Genomic DNA, 23,788 nt, shown 5'->3' with positions numbered 1-23,788 from the left:
CACGGCACCAACAGTCAGAACTTGGTGCTATGCCGCTGCACTCACGTACAAATTGGATCCTGCAGAACTTCTACCCAGTTTCAGCTGCTGATTTTAGGTTAGCTTTTTGTGCTTCCAATTAATACTTGATGACAGTTTTGGGGTTCTCCCAATGCTGTCCCCATTAGCCTCTATTCTGTGGTTTGTGGGGATACCTATTCACCTAGTTGTCTTGTGTATACTGTCAGTGGGTTTTTGGTTTTACAATCTAGTTGTTTTGTCTGGTTTTTGCAAGGTGGGGGTAGGGGCAGGATTCAGGGAGTTTCTGAAAACACACTACTCACCCCACCTCCATATTCCATTATTTATCTTTTTAGTATATGAATATGTCTTCTCTCCTCCAGTAGATTTCTTAATTTTTCTAGTAAAGCACAAAACTACTAAAAGTAGTATTCATCATTTATTGAGTGCTTACTTCATTCCAGCTACTGAATGAATTGTTTTTTTATAAAATGTTCATTAACCTTTACAACAATTTTTGGATGTAGCTATTTTATGCCCATTTTTAAATAAGGGGTAACTGAGGTTTAGAGAGGTAAAGTATCTGGTTCCAATTTGAAGTTGGCAGCTTCTAGGATGGCACCAATTATCTGTGCCTCCTGGTATTCATGCCCTTGTATAATCCTTTCCCCTTGAGTGTGGGCTGAGACAAGTGACTTGCTTCTAATAAATAGAATATGGAAAATATATGGCATGTCCCTTCTGAGATTAGCTCAGAAAAGAATGTGGCTTGGACACTCCTTCTCTCTTGCTTTCTTGCTTGCTCACTCCGAAGAAAGACAGCTGGCATGTTGTATGCTGTAGAAGGAACTAAAGGAGGCTTCCGGTCAACAGACAGCAAGGAACTGAGGCCCTCAATCCAATAGCCAGTAAGAAACTGAACCCTGGCCATAACCATGTGAGTCATAAAAGTGGATCCTTCCTTAGTTGAGCCTTTGAATAAGACCACAGCCCCAGCTGACAACTTGGTTGCAGCCTTGTGAGAGATCTTTATCCAGAGACACACAGCTAAGCTGTATCCAGATTCCTGACCCATAAAAACCCAAAGATAATAAACGCTTGTCATTTTGAACTGCCAATTCTTGGGGTTATATATTATGCAGCAAAAGATAACTAATACAAGAATACTTTAAAAGGTTCATGGAAAAATAGAATTAAAAGATTAATAAAAAATTTTCCGTGAACATTTTGAAGACCCCTCAGATATCAATCGTACAAGTAGTAAGTAGCCCGAAAGCCAGAGGATCTGATCTGAAGGTCTACATTCCTTATTTCTGTGTGAAAATGACTGATTAGCCTATACCTTTATGAGCTACTATTTTCACCACATTGAATTTGATAGTTTTTCAGTTCTTCTTTGATTCTATACATTCTTTTCTTTTCTTTTTTAAGCATGGAAATCAGCTCTACAATCTTTTTTGAAATAACTTTTTCTAACTAGAAACTATCTGTTGCTGAACTGAGTAGTTATTTTCCAAATGAGTAATTTCTTCAAGTCATGTAAATTTAGGGTTAGAGGAAACCAAAAAATTTACATAGCCCAAATCAACCTAGTCTCAATTTTTACAGATGAGGAAATAGGCCCAACAAAATTAAGAGACTTGCCTACAGTTACAGAACTAGTGAAAAAATGAGAATTAAGCCAACGTCTCCTAATGTCCATTTTAGGACTGTTTGCAGGTACATACTATTTGATAGTTCTACATGGCACAGTTCACTACCATGTTCTGGACCTGTAGTAGATTCAATTTGATTCCCGTTCATTTCAGCTGTACAAAAACACAGGGATTCTAAGGGTACAGCAGAGAGATAATGACCAGGATACTTATTTCCTTTGCTGCTAGGCTCACCTATCCTGCAAGAGGGGTCAACTGCCTGTGTTAATTGAGTGACTGTCTTCCAGTCCCTCAACCACAGCACTGGATCCAACATGGCCACAAAGTTTCATATTGAGGCCAATGTCAAATGATTTGTCTTGGCTGTTTGGATGATTATGGAGAAGCATTTCCTGAGCTGGAGTGGAAAAGGGCTGTTATTAACTAGTCTTGTCAGCCATGAGAGGAGGTTGGGGGTGTGGTAGAGTGTGTGCCATGTATTTTCCCAGTGGGATTTCTGTGGATTTTGGTCCTGGTTCTTCCTTTGATGATCCACTCTCTTCCTGCTATGACCCACTCTTGCCACACACACTGCCCAGGGAGGCTCACTTTCAATGCTCCATTGGCCATAACTTCTGGAATCATTTTCTTCTCATTTGATGTGAGATTTAGCACATAAGAGGCATTGGTGGAATTTACCTTTTAACTGAGTGTGGTGTTAGAAGCAGAGCCAGTTCTCATATCCCTGTGGGTTGGACACTTTTATGGCTTTGTAGTCTTTGTTTCTGGCTAGATCTACAAGTCATATTGCCAGCAGACTGTTGGTCCATCAAAAAAAAAAAAAAAAAACTTTTAGGAAGGTGCAACTTTGCACATCCTTACTCCATTGTCTTTTGAAAAAAACATTTCATTTTTCTCAGTCCCTAAGGGGTTATGAGAATAAATTCACGAGTGAGTGTTAGTCCAGGACTAAAAGGACGACAGAGTAAAATATTGGTACTGTAGATCAAAAGCACAATTAGCATGTACCTTGAAACCTGGACAACTGAAGAAGCTGTGAGGCTGGGGCTTAAATATCTCTGTTGGTGGCAGTTTCAACATAGTATTGCTGTTTGCTTGTTTGTTTTCTTTTCTTTTCTCTTTTTGTAAAGTCCTGTGTTAGGCAATGTCAGAACAAGTAAGTGACTGGGAAAAGTTCATTTCCTTCTTCTACACAGGTACTTCGAAAAGTTCATGGAAAGATTCATATTATCTTTTAATTCTATTTTTTCATGAACTTTTTGAAGTATCCTCACATTCTTCTGCCTGCTCTTTAACTTTCTTCTTCATTATTGATCCATTCTATTTTCCTTCCGATGACTCATGTTTTCTCTACTATCACTTTTCAGCATCAGGGTGTTAAAAACCCCAGTGAAAATTTTTACTTCTCAAATATTCCTTATCAGAAGCTTATTCTATTGAAATAGTAAGAGAATTCTGGGATTCTCTTTATTATCGAGATATCTTCTGCCCTCGACTTCTAGAAAACACAAAATCCCTCCTTTTCTGATGGGAAAGCAATAAAAAGCTGAACATGAGTTGGTGCTTTGAGCTATGTAATTTGAGCGAATCCCTTTGGTTCGGTGTGCTTCCCTTGTACCCAGGCATAAATGTGTGTGTGTGTGAGAGACAGAGAGACAGAGAGAGAAAGGAATCAGCAGTGTTAAGACTGAGCCTTTGGAACCCTGAGATTATGGGAGGAAGATGTTGAGCTGGTGAGAATCTCCTGTCTTTCTTCAACCAGAACAACTCTATTATTATTAGCTTTCTGTAAGGGCTTTCTGCATTGGAGTTAATTTGAAAGACAGTGAAAACTACTAGAATCCTTAGGTTCTTTCCACCTCTAACATTTTACATTACCTGTGTGTAATCAGATGGCCTCAGACGGGAGAGGAAACCCCACATTATGGTTAAGAACACCATCTCTGTCAGATGTCTGTGTGTCTGAATCACAACCACACCATGCTATAGCTCTTTAGGCACGTTATCCTTCCAAGGTCTTACCTATTCTCTTCTATAAGAAAGAGATAACAGTTGTACAAAACTCATAGTATGTGGTGAGAATCAAATGAAATGATTAAAAGTGTCCAGCAAATTCTAAGTGCTCAAATAAGTGTTAGTCATTATTATTAGTGTGAAGAAACATTTGAATTATGCATGGTATGCTCACCTTTCTTTATTACTTCATTTATGTTAATTTCAAATAAGCCTTCTCTGAAAATAAACTCTAAAGTTATTAGAATATCTCATACTTTGCTGCTCTGTTAACTTGACATTGCAGGGAAAATGTATGATTTTAGACTGTGCACTTCATAGCAAGCTGATCTCTAAAATATACTGCATCATACCATAGCTATGTAGATTCTTGACCAAAAGTTTCTATTGAGAAAAAAAAGTTAAGATGAAATGAATGGTTTCTATGCATCGTTTTCCGAATGTCAGCTTTTTCATATATTTTAAGCTATATTTGCAGAATTTTATTTTTTCTTTGAGTCTTTGGGTCTCAGTTTCTTGACCTGTGAAGTCGTAGGACTACATAAGATAATTTTGCACTTTAACATTAATGATTCAAAGTTTATTTCACAAAATGTGTCACTCATCAATTTGTCTTATTTCTCCAGCCCTGTTTCCTTAGCTGCAAATTGAGGAGAGAATGTTCCAATCTATCAGCTGCCTTTAATTCTGGCATTAGTGTTTACCTCTTCTTTTAATGTTCCTCCTCAACTTAGTTACTCTATAGTTACATATTCATGCAAACTGTATCACAAATTAGTTTCTAAACATGTTTCTAGGTGCTCAATTAAATGCTTGTCAACCTGTAGCAGGCAATTGCTGGGCGCCAGAGACACAATGGTGAAAAGATATTTTTCTGCCTTCAGGAACTCAGACATCAGACAGATAATGATGACGATGATAGAGATAATAAGTAAACAATATTTCGTTTATAAAAGATAATTCTTTTAAAGGGAATAAGCACAATATTCACTGGAAATAAATGATAAAGAGAAGTTAAATCAGCCTGCTGGTGGCGTGTTTGTGAAGGCAGGGGAACAAAATCAGACAGAATAATCCAGGTTGGAGGAACACTGCTTGCAAAGAGCTTGAGATGACAGAACAGGACTAGACCAAGAATTAGTGTTCAGTATTGTTGGAGCATAAAATACAAAAAGAGAATGAGGTGGGATAGGCTGAATAGGGGCCTGCTAAGAACTTTGTAAGCAATTTAATGGAGTATGTTGACATTATTCAAACATAATTGAAATGCTAATGTTTTAAATTAAAATAGAAAAGTAGTTTTAATATAAACTTCTGAAACTATTACAAAATACACAAGTTCCGGATTGATATTTTTGTATTTTGCCTTAGAAGAAACAAATTCAGGGAAACTTAGAGTGTCTGGAAAGGAACAACAGTCCATTTTGCTTTAAAATGTTCCCCAAGGAGTTTTTTCATCAGATGATCACTGACCAAGGTTGGAAATATGTTTCTAAGGTAGATATAAGATAACACATCTTGTTTATCTAAAAATCTGGTATGGGTTTCATACTTCGCAAAGTTGAAGATTTTTTGGGATCTTAGTTATTTAAATTTTTACTACTGATTTCTTTTTGAGAGCCTTACTCCATTAAAAAAAAATCTATCCAATTGATTACTTGGCATCTGATCTGTTCCTATACTTTGAATTGATTGAAAAGTAATATTTTCTTGAATGAAATAGAAAAATAAAAACAGATAAAGCATATATGATGTATGAACACAAAAAGATTGTCAATTTTCAACTCTGATTCAATTTTGGTAGAAAGAGCATAGGACTCAGAAGTCACAAATTCAAGGTTCTGCTATTTATTTATCATTTCTATAATGGTATAATAAGCATGCATTATTTCATTTGCTTTTCTAAAATTAAAGTTATTTATCCATATGGTTTAAAGAATCAAATTGTTTTTGAAGACTTGTATAAAAACCAGAAGTACCACATGCCTTCCTAAACTTCCTAAAGGCAACCATTTCTTACACTTTTAACTTGATTCTATTTTTACCTCAGTATCTCCAAATAATATGCTTACATTGCTACTTCTTGATTTTAAAAAAGTTTTTGCCATTATCTATTGATGTTCCCTTAGAGCAAATGAGGTTTCATTTTTCACCACTGTCTCCCCTCCCCTCCACAAAGCCCCCACTACACACACTTCCCAATCCCCCAAATTCCTAATCTAGTTATGTTACGATTTAGATCCATATTTATGTTGCATACTCTAAATACTTTGGCTTTTCTGTGTAATGTTATGTTATCTTGGAGTTAATAATTGTCTTTATTTTTTGTACCATAGTTTTCTATCAACCAATCACTAATTTAACCCCAAAGTCTCCACTAACTGTCTCAATCATGTTTGAATATGTTCATATACTTCAGGAATTCTATTTAATCTAGAAGAAATCTCAATGCTGTGACTTCTGATCTATTCCAATATAAGTGCTTTCACAATCATCATGAGGAATCCCTTTGCCTCTATCATGTGCTGGATCTTTTTTTCCACATTCCACGTTTTTCTCTTCATTTTGATTTAATTCCTCATTCTGGCAGCACATAATCTTCACCAGCTTTCTTAAACAGGCTATAGGAAAATAATTTTTTTTTGTGATCTCTCATACCTTAGAATGCATTTAGCCTCAGGTTTGGTTGACAGTTTTGCTGGGTATAAACTTCTACATTGGAAATTATTTTCCATCAGTCATTGCTCCATTGCTTCTGGCTCCTGGTGCGGTATCCATTTGGCAGGACTCCTGTGTTTCCTCTATGCTGAACCCAAGAAGCTGAGCACTTTTGGAGAACTCCACAGGACAAGCAGGCTGATCCCATTATAAATTTAAGATTGTCAACATCAGCTAAATTCTCAACAGTGCCAATTCATCCTTTTAAATATGCAAAAGGCTATTTTAAAACCTCTCAAGAAACAAAATAAAACAAAACCTTTACTTTCGTCAAACCTCTGTCAGCTCTCCTTCCCCTGCTCTTTGAGCAGATAACTTTGACTCTTTTTGTAAAACAAAAGCCATCAGATGGGAATTCCCTTGCATTCTGAAAATGAAACCTACAAACTGGCTTACATTTGTACCCATCTTGTTCATTTTCTGTTGAGCTGTTCCTCCTCTATTTGTGTCTTGGAATCCATTCTGTTTATGCTCTCAAAGACCTATAATATTGATTCTTTTTTTTGAAGTACTCGATTTCTGTCAACTGGACTTTTTTCTTTTTAAACATGATCAAACCTCACAAACCATTAAATCAATCATACAACTTACCAACCAATGAACACATAAACTACAAACGGCCCTCCCTCTACCCACATTATCCTTCAGCTATTGTTCTCTCCTCCCCTTCTCAGCCAAACCCCTCTCAGAGAGTTGTTATTACTTCTCATTTCACTAGCTATATTCACTCCTTGACCACTCCATTTTGACTTTCTTACGAAGGTCCTAGTGATCTCTATTAAAAAAGTGTTGACCTCTGTTGAAACAACAAACTGTTTTTCCTCTTCTCTCACTTGACAAGACAATCAACACAGAAGACTTCTGTGACCAAATGTGTGGGAGTTTTTCATCACACACCAAGGAATCAAGCAATTCTGCAGGTGATAACAGCTGGGTGCCCTCCAATTCAATTCCAATGCTGTCTACCTGGAGATAGCATCAGATCCCCCAGGTCGACGGCTCAGTCCCACAAGACTTCCCCCGATCTCTGATGCCAATTGCAAGCCCCAGGTTGTTTTACCTGTGCTTCTGACTGATCTGTGGCTATAAATCAGGACTCCTACAACCCATTCCTTGGGTTCAATTTGCTAGAGTGGCTCAAAGAACTTAGGGAAACACATTTACTGGTTTAGATGCACAGGGCTAGGTATGAGGAAGGGCTAGGGAACTTTCATGCCCTCCCTGGATGTACTACCATCAGGGAACCTCCACATGTTCAGCTATCTGGAAGTTCTCTGAACCTAGTCTTTCTTTTTTTTTTTTTAATGGAATCTTCATTATGTAGGCATCATTGATTAAATCACTGGCTATTTGTGATCAACTCAACCCTCAGCCTCTCTCCCCTCCCTAGAGGTTGGGGAGTGGGGCTGAAAGTCCCAACCCTCTCTTCATGTCTTAGTCCTTCCAGTGACCAGCCCTCATCCTGACCAGCCAGCTGTCAGTCATCTCATTAGCATATAATAAGACACTTTTCACTTTGCAGAATCCAAAGATTTTATGAGTTGTATACCAGGAGACTGGAACAAAGACCAAATATATACTTGACAAAATCACAGCCTCCTTTACTGTACAGAGATGATCACATTTTCCTTTTTGAAAGTCTTTTTCTTGGGATTACATGACAAAACTTTATTTATTTTGCTTTGCTTTTTTTTTTTTAACTCTTCTCTCACTGCTGCTTCTATCTCCTTTCATGTTACACTGTCCTCTACTTTACCAGTAAATGTGAGAATTTTTAAAAGGCCCTTTCTTTGATTCTCTTTCCTTTTAACTCTCTTCTCTTTCTCTATGTAGTCATATCCATTCATATGGCTAAAATTATCACCTATAAACAAATAAATCACACATTTTTATCTCTAGCCAAGATCTCTTTACTGAACTCCAGACCCACACATCCAATTGCTTACTTAACATAACTTCTTGGAGGTCTCAATGGCATTTCATACTTGACATGCCTAACTTAGCTTCATGATCTTTCCTCCACTGGAATTCTCTTCCAGTGTTCCCTATTTCAGTTAATGGCACCTATCTCACTCCAATGATGTTAGCCAGAACCTAGAGAAATTCCTGACGTTTCCCTTCCCATCATCACTCCATATCCAATCCATTACCATCTAGTTGGTGATACCATCAAAATATTTCTCAAATCCCCTCCTGTCTCTCCATCTTCAGCACCTAGGTAAGCTACAGGCATCTATTATCTATGCTTCCTTGATAGTCTCTTGATTGGTCCAACTATTTCTCCCCTTGTCCCTCAATCTGTTCTTCACACTATAGCTACAATCATCTTTTAAAAATGCAAACCTAAGTATATAAACCTTCACTTAAAGCCTCCACAAAGCTTTTTTTTTGTTCTAAAGATAAACACAAAAACTCCTTAATTTGGCCTATGGTTACATGTTCTATGTCTTACATCACCTGCCTCAGTTACTACTATCCAATTCCTTGTTTCCCTGAACCAGCTATGCTGGCCTTCTTTTCATTCCTCCAGCAAAGGAATGCACGGTGCCTCCTCCTGCCACGAGGTCTTTCCTTGTGCGGATTCCGTAGAGAGCTGATAGAGCTTGCTAGCTAAGTGTTAATGCACCCGGAGTCTAGTTTTCAGTGGAGACTGACCGGGCTCAAATTCTGTTTCTGCAACTCAGTTGTGCAACCCTTGGGTAGGTCATTTTACCTCCTGTGCTTCAGTTTCCTCGACTATAAAATGAGGATAATTGTCATACCTACCTTCAGGGATGTTACTATGATCAAATGATCATTTGTAGTGATGGCTCTTCCCTCCCCTTTCTTGCCTAGTTAATTTCTTCTCAAACTTCTGTTCTGAGTTCCAGAGGTATTTTTTCTGAGAAGCCTCCACTGGCCTCTCTGAGGGAACCCAGTTATTCTATTACAGGTTTTCTCATATTTTGAGTCTCTTATTTGTAGTGCTTACTATAGGCACAATTTTATATTTATCTGAGTGATTTATTTATTTTTTTGGGCAGTATTCTCTCTTTCTCACTAGAGTGTTAGTTCCAGAAGCACATGGATCGTGTCTATCTTTGCTCACTTTTCCTTGGGCCTAACATCACGTCCAGCACATAGAAAGATCCCAACAATTATTTGTTGACAGAAAAAGATGGTAACCATCCTTGACAGAAGGCAGTGGGGATGTTCCTAGAAAAACCCTTCTGGTACCAAAACTAGTGCCTTATACCATAATTAATAACAGTAATTAACAAGTTCAGAGAAGGAACCCACGGTGGTGAGTTCAGCAGGTAAGCTGTGTGTCTACACTCAGTTCTTCAGAAGGCGACTCTGAGCAGGAGGGTTTTCTGCTTTAGGCAGGATTTTGTGGAGATTATGTATCAGACACACAGACCTGGGTTCAATTCCTGGCTCCGTTATCTGCCACTATGTGACCTTTGTCAGGTCACTTGACTCCCCATGTCTCAATTTCCTTATCTGTAAATTACACCTCAGTACCAGCACAGTCAGTTCTTGTTAACTAGGCAGCTGAACCTGCAAGAATTTTGATTTACTTTAGGCACGATTATCCAGGGGCCCATGCCAACGATACACCTTGCCCCACATATAGGCCAGTAAGCCTCCCTCTGTGGCACAGTGACAAACAGTTATCTCCATCCTCCGTCCCCTCAAGAGTAAAAAAATCTTTGTGCTTTTGGACATAAAACAAAAGAGGGTATGAATCCCTGTGAACTGGCACACCTGGTAAAGCAAATCTCCTTTCCCCTGGTGTTTCATATCCAAGTTTGAGAGAGTCAGTAGGCAGGCTGGCTCCGGGCAGTTAAGATCCGAGGTTACCCACCACCATCTGTGAGACAACAGGGAAGAGCCTCAGTCCCTGACAAGACTGCCCCGCCCAGAGGCCAGCTGGGTCCAGCGAACCGCCACTGCGGTCTCCGAGCCTCTTTTCTCCTTCCCCCCTCCCCCCTTCTTAAATCTTAAAAGTCCATTCCTTGAGAATCACAACGAAAATGATTCCTCACTCCATTCCAGAAAAACATCCCCTTCCCTCAGAATAGAGAGTAAGCCTCCTGTCCACCAGACACTGTGCTGGGATGAGAGGAGGTCTGTGCGTTGAACGTCGGCTGGAGGAACGAACTGCATGCAAGCCATGTCCGTGGTGAAGTCTCATAAAGACGGACGTTGTTTTATCTCCAAGCTCCCTCTCTCCCTCCCTCCTCAGATTCAATTGTGGGACCGACGGGGGCTGTGAGTTTTAGGGTGTAGCACGGGGGTGTAAACAGAAGAGGAATCCCGTGCGCCCTGCGTGTGCGTTCCGAAGTATGCTGTGCTTGAGCCCGGCGTGTGGCTGTGTCTGGAGAACGAGGAGCGTATGCAGGGGACGGGATCTGTACGTGGAAGTGCACACAGTGGTGTGTGCCGGTGATGCGTGTGGAGACGAGGACTTGGCGCCCGCACTCCGCCGCGTTCAGAGCGCCTGTCTGAAGAGCTGCGCGAGCACGCGCGTGGGACGGGCTTGGTACGCGTAAGTGCAGAGAACGGTGCTGTGTACGTGGTGTGTGCGCGCGTGTGTGAGCGCCAGGGGCCGCCCGCCCGCCCGCCCGCCGCGGCTCCCCGTGGGCCGGCCGGGCCAATGAGCGCGCGGCTGCCGGGGCGGCGGGCGGGGAGGGGGCGCTGGGGCCCTGCGGATGGAGGCGCGGGCGGCGCGGCGCGCTCATTCCGCGCGGGCGTTGCTGGCTGGGGGCGGCGCAGCCACTGGCTGGGGACCCGGGCCGCGACCCGGGGCGGCGGGCGGCGTGGGCGGCGCCCGGGGCTGGGATGTGCCGGGGGCTCCGTGGCGGCGTCGGCGGCGGCGGCGTCGTCGGCGGCTGCGAGGGGACGAGCTAGCGCCGCGGCGCGGGGAGCCAGTCGAGCCCGGCCGGCGAGCGGAGGCGGCGGCGCAGGCAGAGCGGCGGCAGCCGGAGCCCGAGCGCCGCGCGCCCACCATGGCCGCCCAGGGCGAGCCCGGCTACCTGGCGGCGCAGTCGGACCCGGGCTCCAACAGCGAGCGCAGCACCGACTCGCCCATGCCCGGCTCTGAGGACGACCTGGTCGCCGGCGCGCCCCTGCACAGCCCCGAGTGGAGCGAAGAGCGCTTCCGCGTGGACAGGAAGAAACTTGAGGCCATGTTACAAGGTAGGCATCCCCCCGCGCTGTCGGACCCCCGACCGAGCCCTCGGACATGCCGGCCCGCAGCCGCGTTAGCTCCCGGCCCCCTCCTCCGCGGAGCCGGACACCAGGGACCGGAGACCTCGCAGGACTCCCCAGCCTTCCGCGTCTCTTAGGTCTCCAGGCACCCGGGGCCCTGCGCTAACTCGCTGCGTTCTAGACTGTGGAGATGCCAACTTGAGCCCGGACGCCTGGGCTGCCCCAGCCGGACCCACTCAGACCGCACGGAGTGTGCGTGACTCTCCCCACCCCACCCCCTGGTGTCCCCGAATTCCAGCTCTGTTTCTTTCACTCCCTCCCCTTGTCAGTATCCACTTCCTCCAGCTGAGGGGCCTCGTCCCGCTGTTGGGAAACGCTCTGCAGATGTCAAGGCTTAAGACGGGAGCTCCCGCCCCCACCCCCCACCCTGTAGTCAGAGGGGCCAGGAAAGGGGTGAGCGGCCAGAGCGTGGGGACTGTGTCAGGGCAGTGCTGCTGTGCTTGAGGACAGTGTGTATTCATCCCCCGACAGGCTTATAAAATACATCTTGAGTTACATTCAGTTCATAAAAATCTTCCTGTGCTGTGGGTTTCTGACTTTTTCACAGTTTGGGATTTTTTTTTTTTTTAACTCCTTAGTTTCTCTGGGGCTTCCTCAGGTAGAAAAGCCTGTGCTATACTGGTCTGGAAACAAATTCTGGTTTACAGTGTGAACACTGGAGTGAACGCTAAAACGTCCAAGGTCATTTTGACCTTCCTTAAAAATGTTAATTTACTAGCCTACCTGTAGCCACTGATGGAGCTCGTTTCCCATATCCAAAGAGAGGAAGGAGGTAGTTTGAATGACTGCCGTTCTTAAGGTTCCTGTAGAGGATCAGGCATTAGTCTCACTAAGGGCGCATGATGAAGATTCATTCAGTAGCTAGTGTCCTTTTATTACGGGAGGATTGGAGCTTTCCAAACTTTCTTTGTGGCTTTATGCATAACTTACTTTGACTTTATCAGTCAATACATCGCAGTATGGGAGCATGGGAGCGATTTAGCTCTCTGAGGAAACGCAGTGGCTTTTTAGAACAATTAAGCAGGTTATTTTAAGACAGAACAACATGTTTTCCAAAACAATAACTTGGTGGAAACAAATAGCAGGAGTGTTTGGCAGGCGTTTTTGGATGTGCTACAAACTCTCCCTTGTTGCTTATTTTTATTGGTAAACATGCCTAATGCTTGTCAGGTCTCTGTCTCTCCCACTCCCTCTCTTTTCTCCTCAAATTATGTAACTTTCCAGGAGAGTTTCTTATTTGATGAGCTGTTCAGATAAGAATGTTGCAAGAATGATTTGCAAAGTAAAGCCCCAGTTGCATTTCAGTAACTCATTTTAGTTATTCATTTGTTCCATGGTTCTTTTTGCCTAGTTTCTGATTTTAAAACAAAATGTTAAATATATGTTAGGAAAATATTGTGAGATTGGATTGAACTGATAAAAGCACATACTCATCCTTTTCAGTAAGTTTCCAATTTGTTTTCTACATCAGTTTGGAGTGATGTGAAAGCTGGTTCTTCCAATAATAGTATGTTGTCCTTACCTGTTTTACCTGTGCGCAGACAAGTAACCACAGTGATGTTAACTTCTGGGAAGCTCACATGTATTACCCGAGCTTGAGAAGTGGATTTCTTTTTTGAATTAATTCATTTCTGTTTTGAATAAAATGAAATATGAGTGGGACTTTTTAAAAATTTGAAGGCTGTTCCCCTTGTAGGTATGATTTTCTAATCTGAGATAGTTCTAAATTGCTTTGCAGTGATAAGTTCTTTTTTTACAGAAAGTCTTAAGCATGAACATTTCTTCAAAAACCTGTAATGAAATATTCACTGAGTGATTGAACATAGTACTTTGGTTAACTTTACAAAATCACCTATAAGTGAATTAACCCTTCTAAGAAAGTAAACTCTGAACACAGTTGACAATAGGACCCAATGCACAGTGTACCAGGGCATTTTATGATGCATGCTTCCCAGTGTCAAATTATGTAGAACCACCATGTTTGAAGGAATAAGACTAGTTTCCTGAACCAAACATAATCATGTACCTTAGTGCTTTATACCAGCTGGCTCTATCAAGTGTGAGCATTGGAAGCACTCAGGCCTGGGTTCAAGTCCCTGTAGGACCTCTGGGTTTCTCTCTGACCTCCGTTTGCCCATCTGTAAAATGGGGATGATATTAGGACCTTTATCTTAGGATTTTATAAGAATTGAAAGAGATAATGCCTAATAAGCTAAAACTTGCCACAGTATTTGTTAAATGATGAGAGCTTAATAAATATCTGTTGCTTTTATTATTATTAATAAAGAATATTACATCATGGATTCAAAAGATTTCTAATGCCTGCCAGAGTTTATCACATGTGAGGGTACTTCAAAAAGTTCATGGAAGGATTTGCACTGTCTTTTACTTCTATTTTTGCATGAACTTTTTGAAGTACCCTGGTATAGTACATACTTAATAAGTAGTTGGGGAATAAAAGAATTTTGCAAGTTTATAATTGCAGATGTAAAATGGGTAGAAACCAAAGTAGGAACTCTGGCAAGTTAACAAGTATTCCAATATAGTTAGATATTCCTGGGTGGAAAAATTTTCATTAAAAAGTGCCAAGTAAGTAAAGTCTGTATTTGCCTGGTTAGGTTTCTGATTATTGTGAATTTGGATTTGCTATTTTTCTTTTTTAAAATCGCCTTAAAATATGTGCAGGTTTCCACTTTAAATCAGGATAAATAAGATTGTCTGCCTTTAAGTCTTCAGAGTGCAAATTGGTGATTATAATGCTTGGAATTTGTTTCCAGAGAGACTGTCCTGGGGGCAAGTTAATCTTTAATGGGTTGTATTTTTATTAGCAGAGAAATTCTTCTATGCAATGGACCAAAAATTCAGTGAGGTTAAAATATGGGTAGCAGACAAAGTAATGAAATACCTTTCTTGGATGATCATTGAACCCTAATAGAATTGATACACATAAAGGCCAAAAATGCAGGGAAAGATCACTAGTTTTTCATGTTTTTTTTTTTTTTTTCCCTAATAACTACTTTGGAACAGTCATGTAAAGTATCTGACATTTTTGTTGGAATCTAAATGAAGTAGAGTGTTAACAAGTGTGGGGGGTGGATATAGGGGCTTATTTTCATGAACAGAGATTGACATCTGGTGGGCTTTTACGATACTGCGGCTAAAGATGTTAAAAACCATGTTGCATTTTTACAATGATAGGCAGAACCGGTATCATTTACTGCTGCTTACTTGAGTAGCAGATCTGGCCACTAAACAGAGGTCATTATATGTCACTGATTAAAAGTATAAGCAGCAATTATGTTATCTCTTTAATTCAGCAAACTTTGGTAAAGATCACCTTATGATTTGGTGAATAAATAATAATTTCTTAGATATTTTTGTGGGAGCAGGAAGAAATATGAAGCAAACAGATATGAAAATATGGTAGTACTGGAAGTGAAGATAAAGAGTGAAGCTTAAATGAATAGAGTTTTCTGTCTAATGCTTGATCAAGGCTAATGAACAACAAGACAAATCGAATAACTTTATGGAACTTAGAGGTTAAGAGCAGAGGGCTCTGGGCCAGGTCTAGATTTGAATCTTGTTGTTACCTTTTAAAAGGGAGCTTGGGAAAATTCATCACCTGCAGCCCTATTTCTAAAAGGTGGTGTAAATAATAGTTCTTCCATCCTGAGGTGGTTGTGACAATTAAAGAGAAAAAAGATGTATGTAAAACATTACAGTGCTGGCCCCAGAGGAAGCGCTGAATAGACTAATAACAATATTCATTGTACACCGTAATGTATAAAGGGCATATTCTTATGTTGAAAATGAAAATCAAGTCTATTGGAAAATGAATTAATGATCTTATGATTAATGAACATTCAGAGCTATCTAAATATTATTATTGGCCTTCCTGGTACCTTGCGGTATGTTGAGTGCATTAGCCATTGTGAAGGTGGGTGAGTACATGCTGAGTAAAGCTCTGTTAGACACAAGCATGGAATTCTAAATTTTAAAGAGGGCTTTTCACTCTCTTTAGTTGTCATTGTTCTTGCTTTGAGTATTATTCATTCTTTGATGGTCCTGAGCCATTTGCTTCTGATATTTTTACTAAAGACTAGCAGCAAAATCAATTAACCTCCCTTCTACTTATTTGTTGCTCTGAGCTTGAGACATTCATTGGTGTCTAGAAAGAAGCTTTTTCAAAGAAAAAGCTGCACCTGGGCTAACATGTTCTACTTGTGCACCTGTAGGATGGTGGTAAGAATAATCCCACCTTATGGGGATCCTGTGAGCTCTGAATGAGAAGACTCATGTAAAATGCTTAGCCCAGTGCCAGGCACATGGTGCTGAAACATTAGTTCAGGAGCAGCTGTACTGTTCCATGTGGTGAATAAAGACTTCAAAATACCAGAAAGCAAATGCTTGCCAGGTTTTTTTTTTTTTTTTCTCCCATTTCATGTGAATCCTTTTTTTGAGGGGTGGGGCGTGTTTGATTTATTATTTAGCTATAGGCTTCCTCAACAAATCAGAAAGTTTGATAGGACAGTGTAGTTGAGTCATAGCAGAAGTGAAAGTTAAAATTGCTTTCTAGACTAATTGAAAAAACACATCCGAGGCTGTGTAGCTGGGCAGTTACGAGCTCAGGAGCTGCTGGCAGACTGGCTTGGATTGGCGTTCTCCTTCAGCTCGTGCTGAGTCCTGTGAGGATGCACTGAGGTGGGCGTCCAAGCCCATCGCTCATGGGTGTGGAGGAAGCTCTCAGGAAATATCACCTCTGTGAACACTTGTGGGGTTTTGGGTAAGTTGATCATTGATAAGTTAGCACATAGCTAGAGAGGTCCAGAATATCGATGACTTTTACAGGTAGGAATGTGTGGCTGTGACACAGAGTGGCTTAAACAAGCCAAGGGTTTACTTTCTTACCTGACAATCTGGGGCTACGTGGTCCATGACGTGACAGCTGCTCAAAGACATCAAGATGCCCGGTGTCTCTCCTTGCCTCCACCATCTTCACCCTGTGGCTTTTTGGCCTTGTTTTTGCAGTACCGTCATGGCTATGCCTTGAGGTGTGTCTGTGGTCTATGCAGAGAAAAGTGAGAAAAACAACAATTGTTTTCTGTTCAAGATTTTGCCTCTTTAGGTGACAAAGAATTTGCTCTCCTGGAGCTTCCTTCCATCTATATATCTTTGGCCACACTTTGCTGAAAGAGACTCTGGGAATTTATCTTCTTTCCAACCTCTCTAGTAGAAGTAGGCAAGGAGAAAGAGGATTAGAATGGATGCTGAGTGAGTTAATGTATCATTTCCCCACACTGGTCAAGGCAGAGGAACATTGTGACCCCAAATTCTAACTTGTAGCTAAAGCCAAAGCGTATCTGTATTGGAGATTTTGGCCTGCACTCATAATCTCCATAAATTTAGTTTATTTGGTAACATTGTATATAGGTAGGATTTTTTTTCTTGGCATATTCCAGGAATAAACCTAAATCTTCAAGAGGAAACACCTTTGATCATCTAAAGCTGTTCTCATCTTGTTACTCCTTTGGTGAATGGGACCAGGGCCTCTAAGTACTAGAACTATCTTTTTTATTTCCATTTTATTCTCCATGTCAAATTTTTTTTTCCCGTCATAAATTACACAATACAATACAAATTTCCATTTTACTTATTACTTTAAGATATGCTTTCTCTCCTCTCTTCTCCCCCTTTTTGTCCATCTCACATTTCTTTTAGAATTGATGGGTTCAATGTAGTTCATAGTTCTACCCTTTTGACTTTTCATAAATTGGTCCCTCCATGATAATCCAGCCAACAAAGCCAGAATTTGTTCAGAAGATGAAGTCATTTTGGAGGCAGCTTGATAGTAGAATTAACATCAAGTTTGTGCCATGTTTTGCTCTTTGAAATTGTCCAGAATGATGAGCTAATGAAAAATATACCAGTTGGCTCAACCTTAATGGTTTATTCCATTTAAAATAGAGTTCTTACTTTAAAAATGCATGGGATAATAGTGACTGTATATATTCCTTTATGTAAAATGCTAAATTGACTACCAGGGATGAGGCATACTTTTGTTACTAATTTATTATGGCTTTTGCAGTGTGTGGGGATGATGTTGGCAAGAAACTCTTATCGTTATGCTGCAAAAGTCACCACATTTGATTTTTAATCCTTGTGCTAGCATTTAGAACAGTCTCCAAAATGCACAAAAACCATCAATTGAAACATTTTGTGGATGTTATACATTTATAAATACTTTTCCTACCTATTAAGCTACTAATAACTGTAGGTGATGAAAGCACCTTTATTTATTTTTATTTCCTTTTTTGTTGATACGTTATTGATTATACATATTTGTAAAGTACGGAGTTGACTATCAATACCTGTGTTCAATATGTGATGGTCAAATCAGGATAATTTAGTATATTTGTCAGTACAAAATGTAATCATTTTTGTGGCCCTTTACCAATTTCTCTCTAACCACCCTCCTCCTCCTGCTTTCCCACCTCTGGTAACCACAATTCTGTTCTATCTTTTTGAAAGTTCAGTGAATTATTGTGATTATTGTATCTTTCTTTCCTTTTTTATTATTTATGCAAACGAAAGTACAAACATATAAAAGAGAAAAACCAAAAGTTATCCCTAAGTCCAGAATCCAGCAATAACCACTGATATTTTGGGAATTTTTTCCTGGCCTTTTAAAATTATGCCCATACGTAAGTTAGTTATTTTTGCAACACATGTTGAATTCTTACCATATGTCAGGTACAGTGTCAGTTTGGGGCTTGTAGGTGAAATAAACATAGATACTAGGGTACTTCAAAAAGTTCATGGAAAAATTGGTATTACCTTTCAATTCTATTTTTTAATGAACTTTTGAAGTGATCCCTACCCTTGTATGACTTAAATTCTAAACTGGGATCATACCTCCCGTCTTTGTCACTTAGCATTGTATAATGGGTATTTTCCACTTCATTAAATATTCTTGAAGAACATGGTTTCTAATGTTTGTATAATTCCATCAATATAACATGCTTTGTTTAAACATTACAACATTTTAGAACATTTTCAGGTGGCCAGAGAGTGGACAGAGCCTAATATTTCTCCTCAAACTGCCTAGGATTCAGGTTCTGGCTCTATATTTATTAGTTGTATGGCCTGGGACAAGTTAATAACTTCTTTGAGCCTCTGTCTTCTCATCTTTAAAATAGGGATGGAAGTATCTTCTAGGCTGTGAGGGTTAGAAATACTGTATGTAAAGCACCTGCAAGTGGCAGGAGTGGAGCACATGATGAATATGAATACTGCTGTCCCAAACACTTTTGCTTAAAAACCTTTTATATATACATCCTTGACTATTCTCTTAGAAAAAATCTTACTAGTGAAATTTTTGGGTTAAAGGGCATGGACATTTCAAAGCTCTTGATCAATTTTTATAAAATTGTTTTCCAGAAAGTTTCTCAAGTTAGGCGGAAGAGAGAACAAATTTGTAGGATATCTTGTACTTGTGGTCCCACAGCCTGGTTTGTGAGAAATTAGAAAGCAATTGAAATACTAATCCAGTATTAGAGTTCTATTTTGCCTTTTTCACTGAAAAGTTTTAATGATGTTTATCTTACCCTATTAGCATGTCTGTGGATCAATATTTCTTAAAATTTGTGTGCATAAAAATACCTGTGGAGTTTGTTTCAAAAGCAACCTCTAGACCTCTCTCAAAGATTTCGATGCTGTAGGTTTGAGGGTGGTGGCAGTGGTAGTAGTGGCAGGAATCTGCATTTTGAAAAGAATCTCTTGTGAGGCTAATGTAGGTGGTCCCAGGACCACACTTTGAGAAACATTGCTAGGTTGTTAGAGGATGGTCAAATAATTAAAGTTAAGAAGATTCATTCTTTTCTTTCTTTCATTTTCTTTACCCTTGAAGCTAGTACTTCTCCCACATTATTAAACCATCTTGAAACATTTTAGTCCAGGAGCATAATTTACAACTGGCATGTTTTTATAGTGACTTGTGCAAGGGACTTGGAAAAAGAACACAAATCTATATAATCCTGTGGAGGGGAGAGATATATTGTTTTTATTACTGCACAGTAGACTGAGAATGCATTCAGTTTTCTTACAGACTCCTATTAAGTTAAGCATAATAGATACCTATTTAATATATTGTAAAATAATTTAAAAGAACACACCCTAGGGCCGGCCCCGTGGCTCACTTGGGAGACCGCAGCGCTGGTAGCGCCGATGCCGTGGGTTTGGATCTTATATAGGGAAGGCCGGTGCGCTCACTGGCTGAGTGTGGTGCAGGCAACACCAGGCCAAGCATTGTGATCTCCTTACTGGTCAAAAAAAACCCCCCAAAACAAACAAACAACCCCCCCCCCACATTTTTGTTACAGAAATTTAAAAGGCAATATGAAGGGCACTTTTAAAAAGAAAAATAATCATCAGTAATCTCACCATCTTAACAGCTATTTTCATTTTTCTGCCTTGAAATATAGTTCTTGACTATTTATGTAGAGTTTATGTAGTTGCTGCTATAGTATTAACTACTGTTTTATATTCAGTATTTTAATCTAATATATTAAATGCTTTTTGTATTTCTAAGCAGTTTTCAAAATTAAAATTTTATGGTTGAATAGTTGCACATTTGGTCAAAAAAATTTTTCTTATTACAGTTATGGACCACCTTATGGTGAATGTGTTTACATAGCTTTTCCCTCTTTTGGAACTATATGCTGAGTAAGAAATTTTTGAGGAATGTGGGTTCTAAGGAATGATGTTGATTTTGAAAGCAGCGCCGATTTTTATTGAGCACTTACTGTGTGTGAGGCACTGTTCTTGGTACTTCGTGCCTGTTCAGACATTTAAACCTCTCAACAATGACCCATGAAATAACAGATGCTTTTGGGATTTGCATTTTACTAAAAAAACCTATAAACTCTTTGAATTTGGAGCGCAGGCTTCTTCTTGGAATTCTGAATGGATCTAGAATCTAGTTTCCCTCTTAAGATTGTTGTTATAGAGTCTAGACTCTTATGGTGTGAAGACATATGAGATCTAAGCTTAGGATGAACTAGTCCAGAATAGGTTGCATTGCTTCTTGAGTTCCTGCTGAAATGCCAGGGTGCTTGGTGGTAGGCACTGGAGTGGGTTAGAATTCTCAGTGAGAATGCAGATGATCCAAAGCCTTCCCTGTGCTTTGTAAAGTTTTCTGTTTCTCCTTTTGTGAAATGGGGATAGTTATACCTCTTTCTTAGGAACATTGTGAAGATTATATGATAATGTTTATTAAGTTGGCTCACAATTGGTACCCTGTAAATGGTCTGTATTTTTCAAATTCATCTTCTGTTCCTCTCCAGGAACAAGCTCAGTGCTGTGAAAATAGCTGGATTGTGTTTATAGAATAAATGACGCATGATGGATCTGGATTAAAAACTTTATCCTGTTTTTGCCCTTGTGGACCTGGCATTGACCTCATGGAAGGAACTTTAAAGCTAGATCATGTGTTTGGCCTTAAGAAACACCAAACATTTCCACATTCCTTATGCAAGCAATTCTCCACATGTATGATGATCTTTCTTCACCCTCAGTCTAGGGGGTATATAGAATTTGTACTATTAGTGATAGTACATTAGTGTGGAGTTTTGAATGAGGATATGCAAAACTTAATTCAAATGGGGTTCATGTTGAATAATTTATATCTGTATCTGATCTGGATTAGTTTTATAATTTGAAATTTGTTGAGGTTAGTATAACTTCAGTATACTTAGTTGCAGATACTGGATTATCTTTTTCTTAGACAAGTCAAGTATCTCCAAATACTTGACTAAATATGATTTTAAAGTATCTCAGATAAGAGCTAATCTACTCTCAAAAATAAGAGCAGTTTTTTATATTTGTTTGCTCATTTCACTAAGACAGTCATTGAGTTACTTTGAGTTGAGGGAAATAAACCATTTCTCTCAGCAGAGTGGTTGATCAGGAGACAGGTGACTTGAGTTTATTACCTAGTTCTTTGACCTGGTTACCTTGGACGACCTCACAGGGTTTTGGATTAGATGCCTCTTGAAATCCCTTCCAGTTCCAGTATTCCAAGTCTTTTGCACAGTACACAATACAAACCCAGTAGTACTTTGAATGTGGTGTTGCAGGTTGGCTGAGCTCTACATACATGGGGAGTTTTGGTAGGAAATTGTCATGATCTGTGCCACACATGTGAGCATTCACAGCATGGTGGAATGAGGATAGTTGTAGTGTCTGGCTTTGGAGGAGCAAGTATTTGTAAGAGAGCTAACCATGAGCTGTTTCCAGACATCTTGACAGTCAGGTTTGCAGTACTCTGAGTTCTGTTTGCTAATTTAAAGTTTTCTACAGTAATTGAGCAGGAATTACAGTGTGAACTGCAGTTGGGACTTGCTAGTGTTGACATACTGTGTTAGATGAACAAAGGAGATTGTATGCTTCCCCAAGTAGCATCTTTCTGTCACATTTTCCTTCTCCTCTCCCAAACGTGTCTAGTTATCAAGCTTCATGTGTCAGGATTTATATCTGGCATCTAAAACACTAGAGTTACATAGTGGGGAAATGTAATGTTCATAAGGGTAAAATCTCAATTAAAAATAAAGACATTTGTATTAGTCCATTTTGTGTTGCTTATAACAAAATACACGGAACTGGGTAATTATAAAGAAAAACGAAATTTATCACTTACAGTTTCTAAGGCTGGCAAGTCCAAAGTCCATCTGGTGGTGGTGACAGTAACCTTACATTGCAAGATGATGGAAGCAGGAGAGCAGAGAGATTAAGAGACTCTCCTCTTCTTTTAAAGCTCTCAGAACCATGCCCAAGACCACCATTTTTAATCTTCTCACTACTGCACGGTCTTACAATCTAATCACCTCTTCAAGGCTCCACCTTCCTTTTTTTGTGTGTGACCGGTAAGGGGATCGTAACCCTTGGCTTGGTGTCGCCTGCACCACGCTCAGCCAGTGGCCTCACTGGCCATCCCTATATAGGATCCGAACCTGCGGCCTCGGTGCTCCCAGCGCCGCACTCTCCCGAGTGAGCCATGGGGCTGGCCCAAGGCTCCACCTTTCCATTACCATAATAGGATTTCCCACCCTCTTAGCAATCATAGTGGGGGCTAAGTTTCTAATACAGAGCTTGGGGAACACAATTCAAGTTTCAGTGAATTTTGGGGGGACATAATTCAATCCACTACAACATCTATTCTGTTTGTACAAATTTCATGTATTTTCAGAATTGTCTTTTTGGAGCTTAAGAAAACAATTTTATTTACAGTAGTATCAGAAGAACATAATTCTCAGTCATAAATTAAAGAAAATAAGTACATAAAATGTACAGTAGAAATAAAATATTTTTGACAGAAATTAAAGATGTTCTAAGTAAATGGAAGGACACTGCATGTTCACTGAATGGAAGACTAAATATTTTTAAAATGGAAATGCTCTCCCAATTAATCTATAGATTCAACGCAAAACCCACCCAAACCTCAGCTGCCTTTTTGGCAGATTTCAAAGTTGTTTTAGTTGCTTGTTTATTGAGAACTAATACAGTATTTCTCTTATCTTGCAGAGAAGACCTCTAAAGCTTGTATTGTTTGTGTTCTGAGTTGGTCCTTTTATCATTTTCTGAGCTTGTTTGTTAGAAGTAAAGTCAATATTTTGGCAAGATTTTATTATCTTTTTAATTTCTTGATTATAATGATTTAATTTAATTTTTTTAATTTTAATTTTTGAAATTAATTTTTTATTAACATTGTACATATTTATGGAGTTACAGAATTATATTTTGATACTTGTATACAATATGTGATGATCTAATCAGTGTAATTATCATATTCATCATTGCAAAACCTAGTTGTTTCTTTGTGATGTGAACGTTTGATCTCTTGTCTTCTAGTCCTTTGATAACATGCAGTAAATCATTGTCAATTATAGATTCCTAGGTCCACTGCACACCAATAGAGCTTATCTATATAGTTATAATTTTGTATCCATTAACCAGCCTCTCATCTCCCCCCTTTTCCCACCTCTTGTAACTACTGTTTTTCTTTCTCCTTTTAACAGTTCAACTTCTTATTGTTATTATTTGTTTGTTTGTTTGTTTGTTTCTTGTTAGCTCCCACATATGAGTAAGAATATGTG

At 39.7% G+C, this 23,788-nt stretch overlaps 1 protein-coding gene across 5 annotated transcripts in view; it reads left to right on the top strand.

Moving 5' to 3' along the window:
- The first annotated feature begins 11,243 nt into the window (after positions 1 to 11,243).
- The window catches only part of BICC1 (BicC family RNA binding protein 1), a 261,573-nt gene continuing 249,028 nt past the window's right edge, over positions 11,244 to 23,788 (top strand). For all 5 annotated transcript variants that reach the window (XM_063103077.1, XM_063103079.1, XM_063103076.1 and 2 more), the window contains exon 1: positions 11,244 to 11,567. In XM_063103077.1, coding sequence (XP_062959147.1) covers positions 11,378 to 11,567 — 190 coding nt within the window. In that variant the 5' untranslated portion in view covers positions 11,244 to 11,377. The remainder of the gene's footprint in view (positions 11,568 to 23,788) is intronic.

Source organism: Cynocephalus volans, chromosome 7 (genome assembly GCF_027409185.1).
Source record: "Cynocephalus volans isolate mCynVol1 chromosome 7, mCynVol1.pri, whole genome shotgun sequence".
In the NCBI taxonomy this organism is placed as follows: Eukaryota; Metazoa; Chordata; class Mammalia; order Dermoptera; family Cynocephalidae; genus Cynocephalus; species Cynocephalus volans.
The sequence above is the reverse complement of the archived record's forward strand: the minus strand, read 5'-3'. Positions and strand labels throughout refer to the sequence as shown.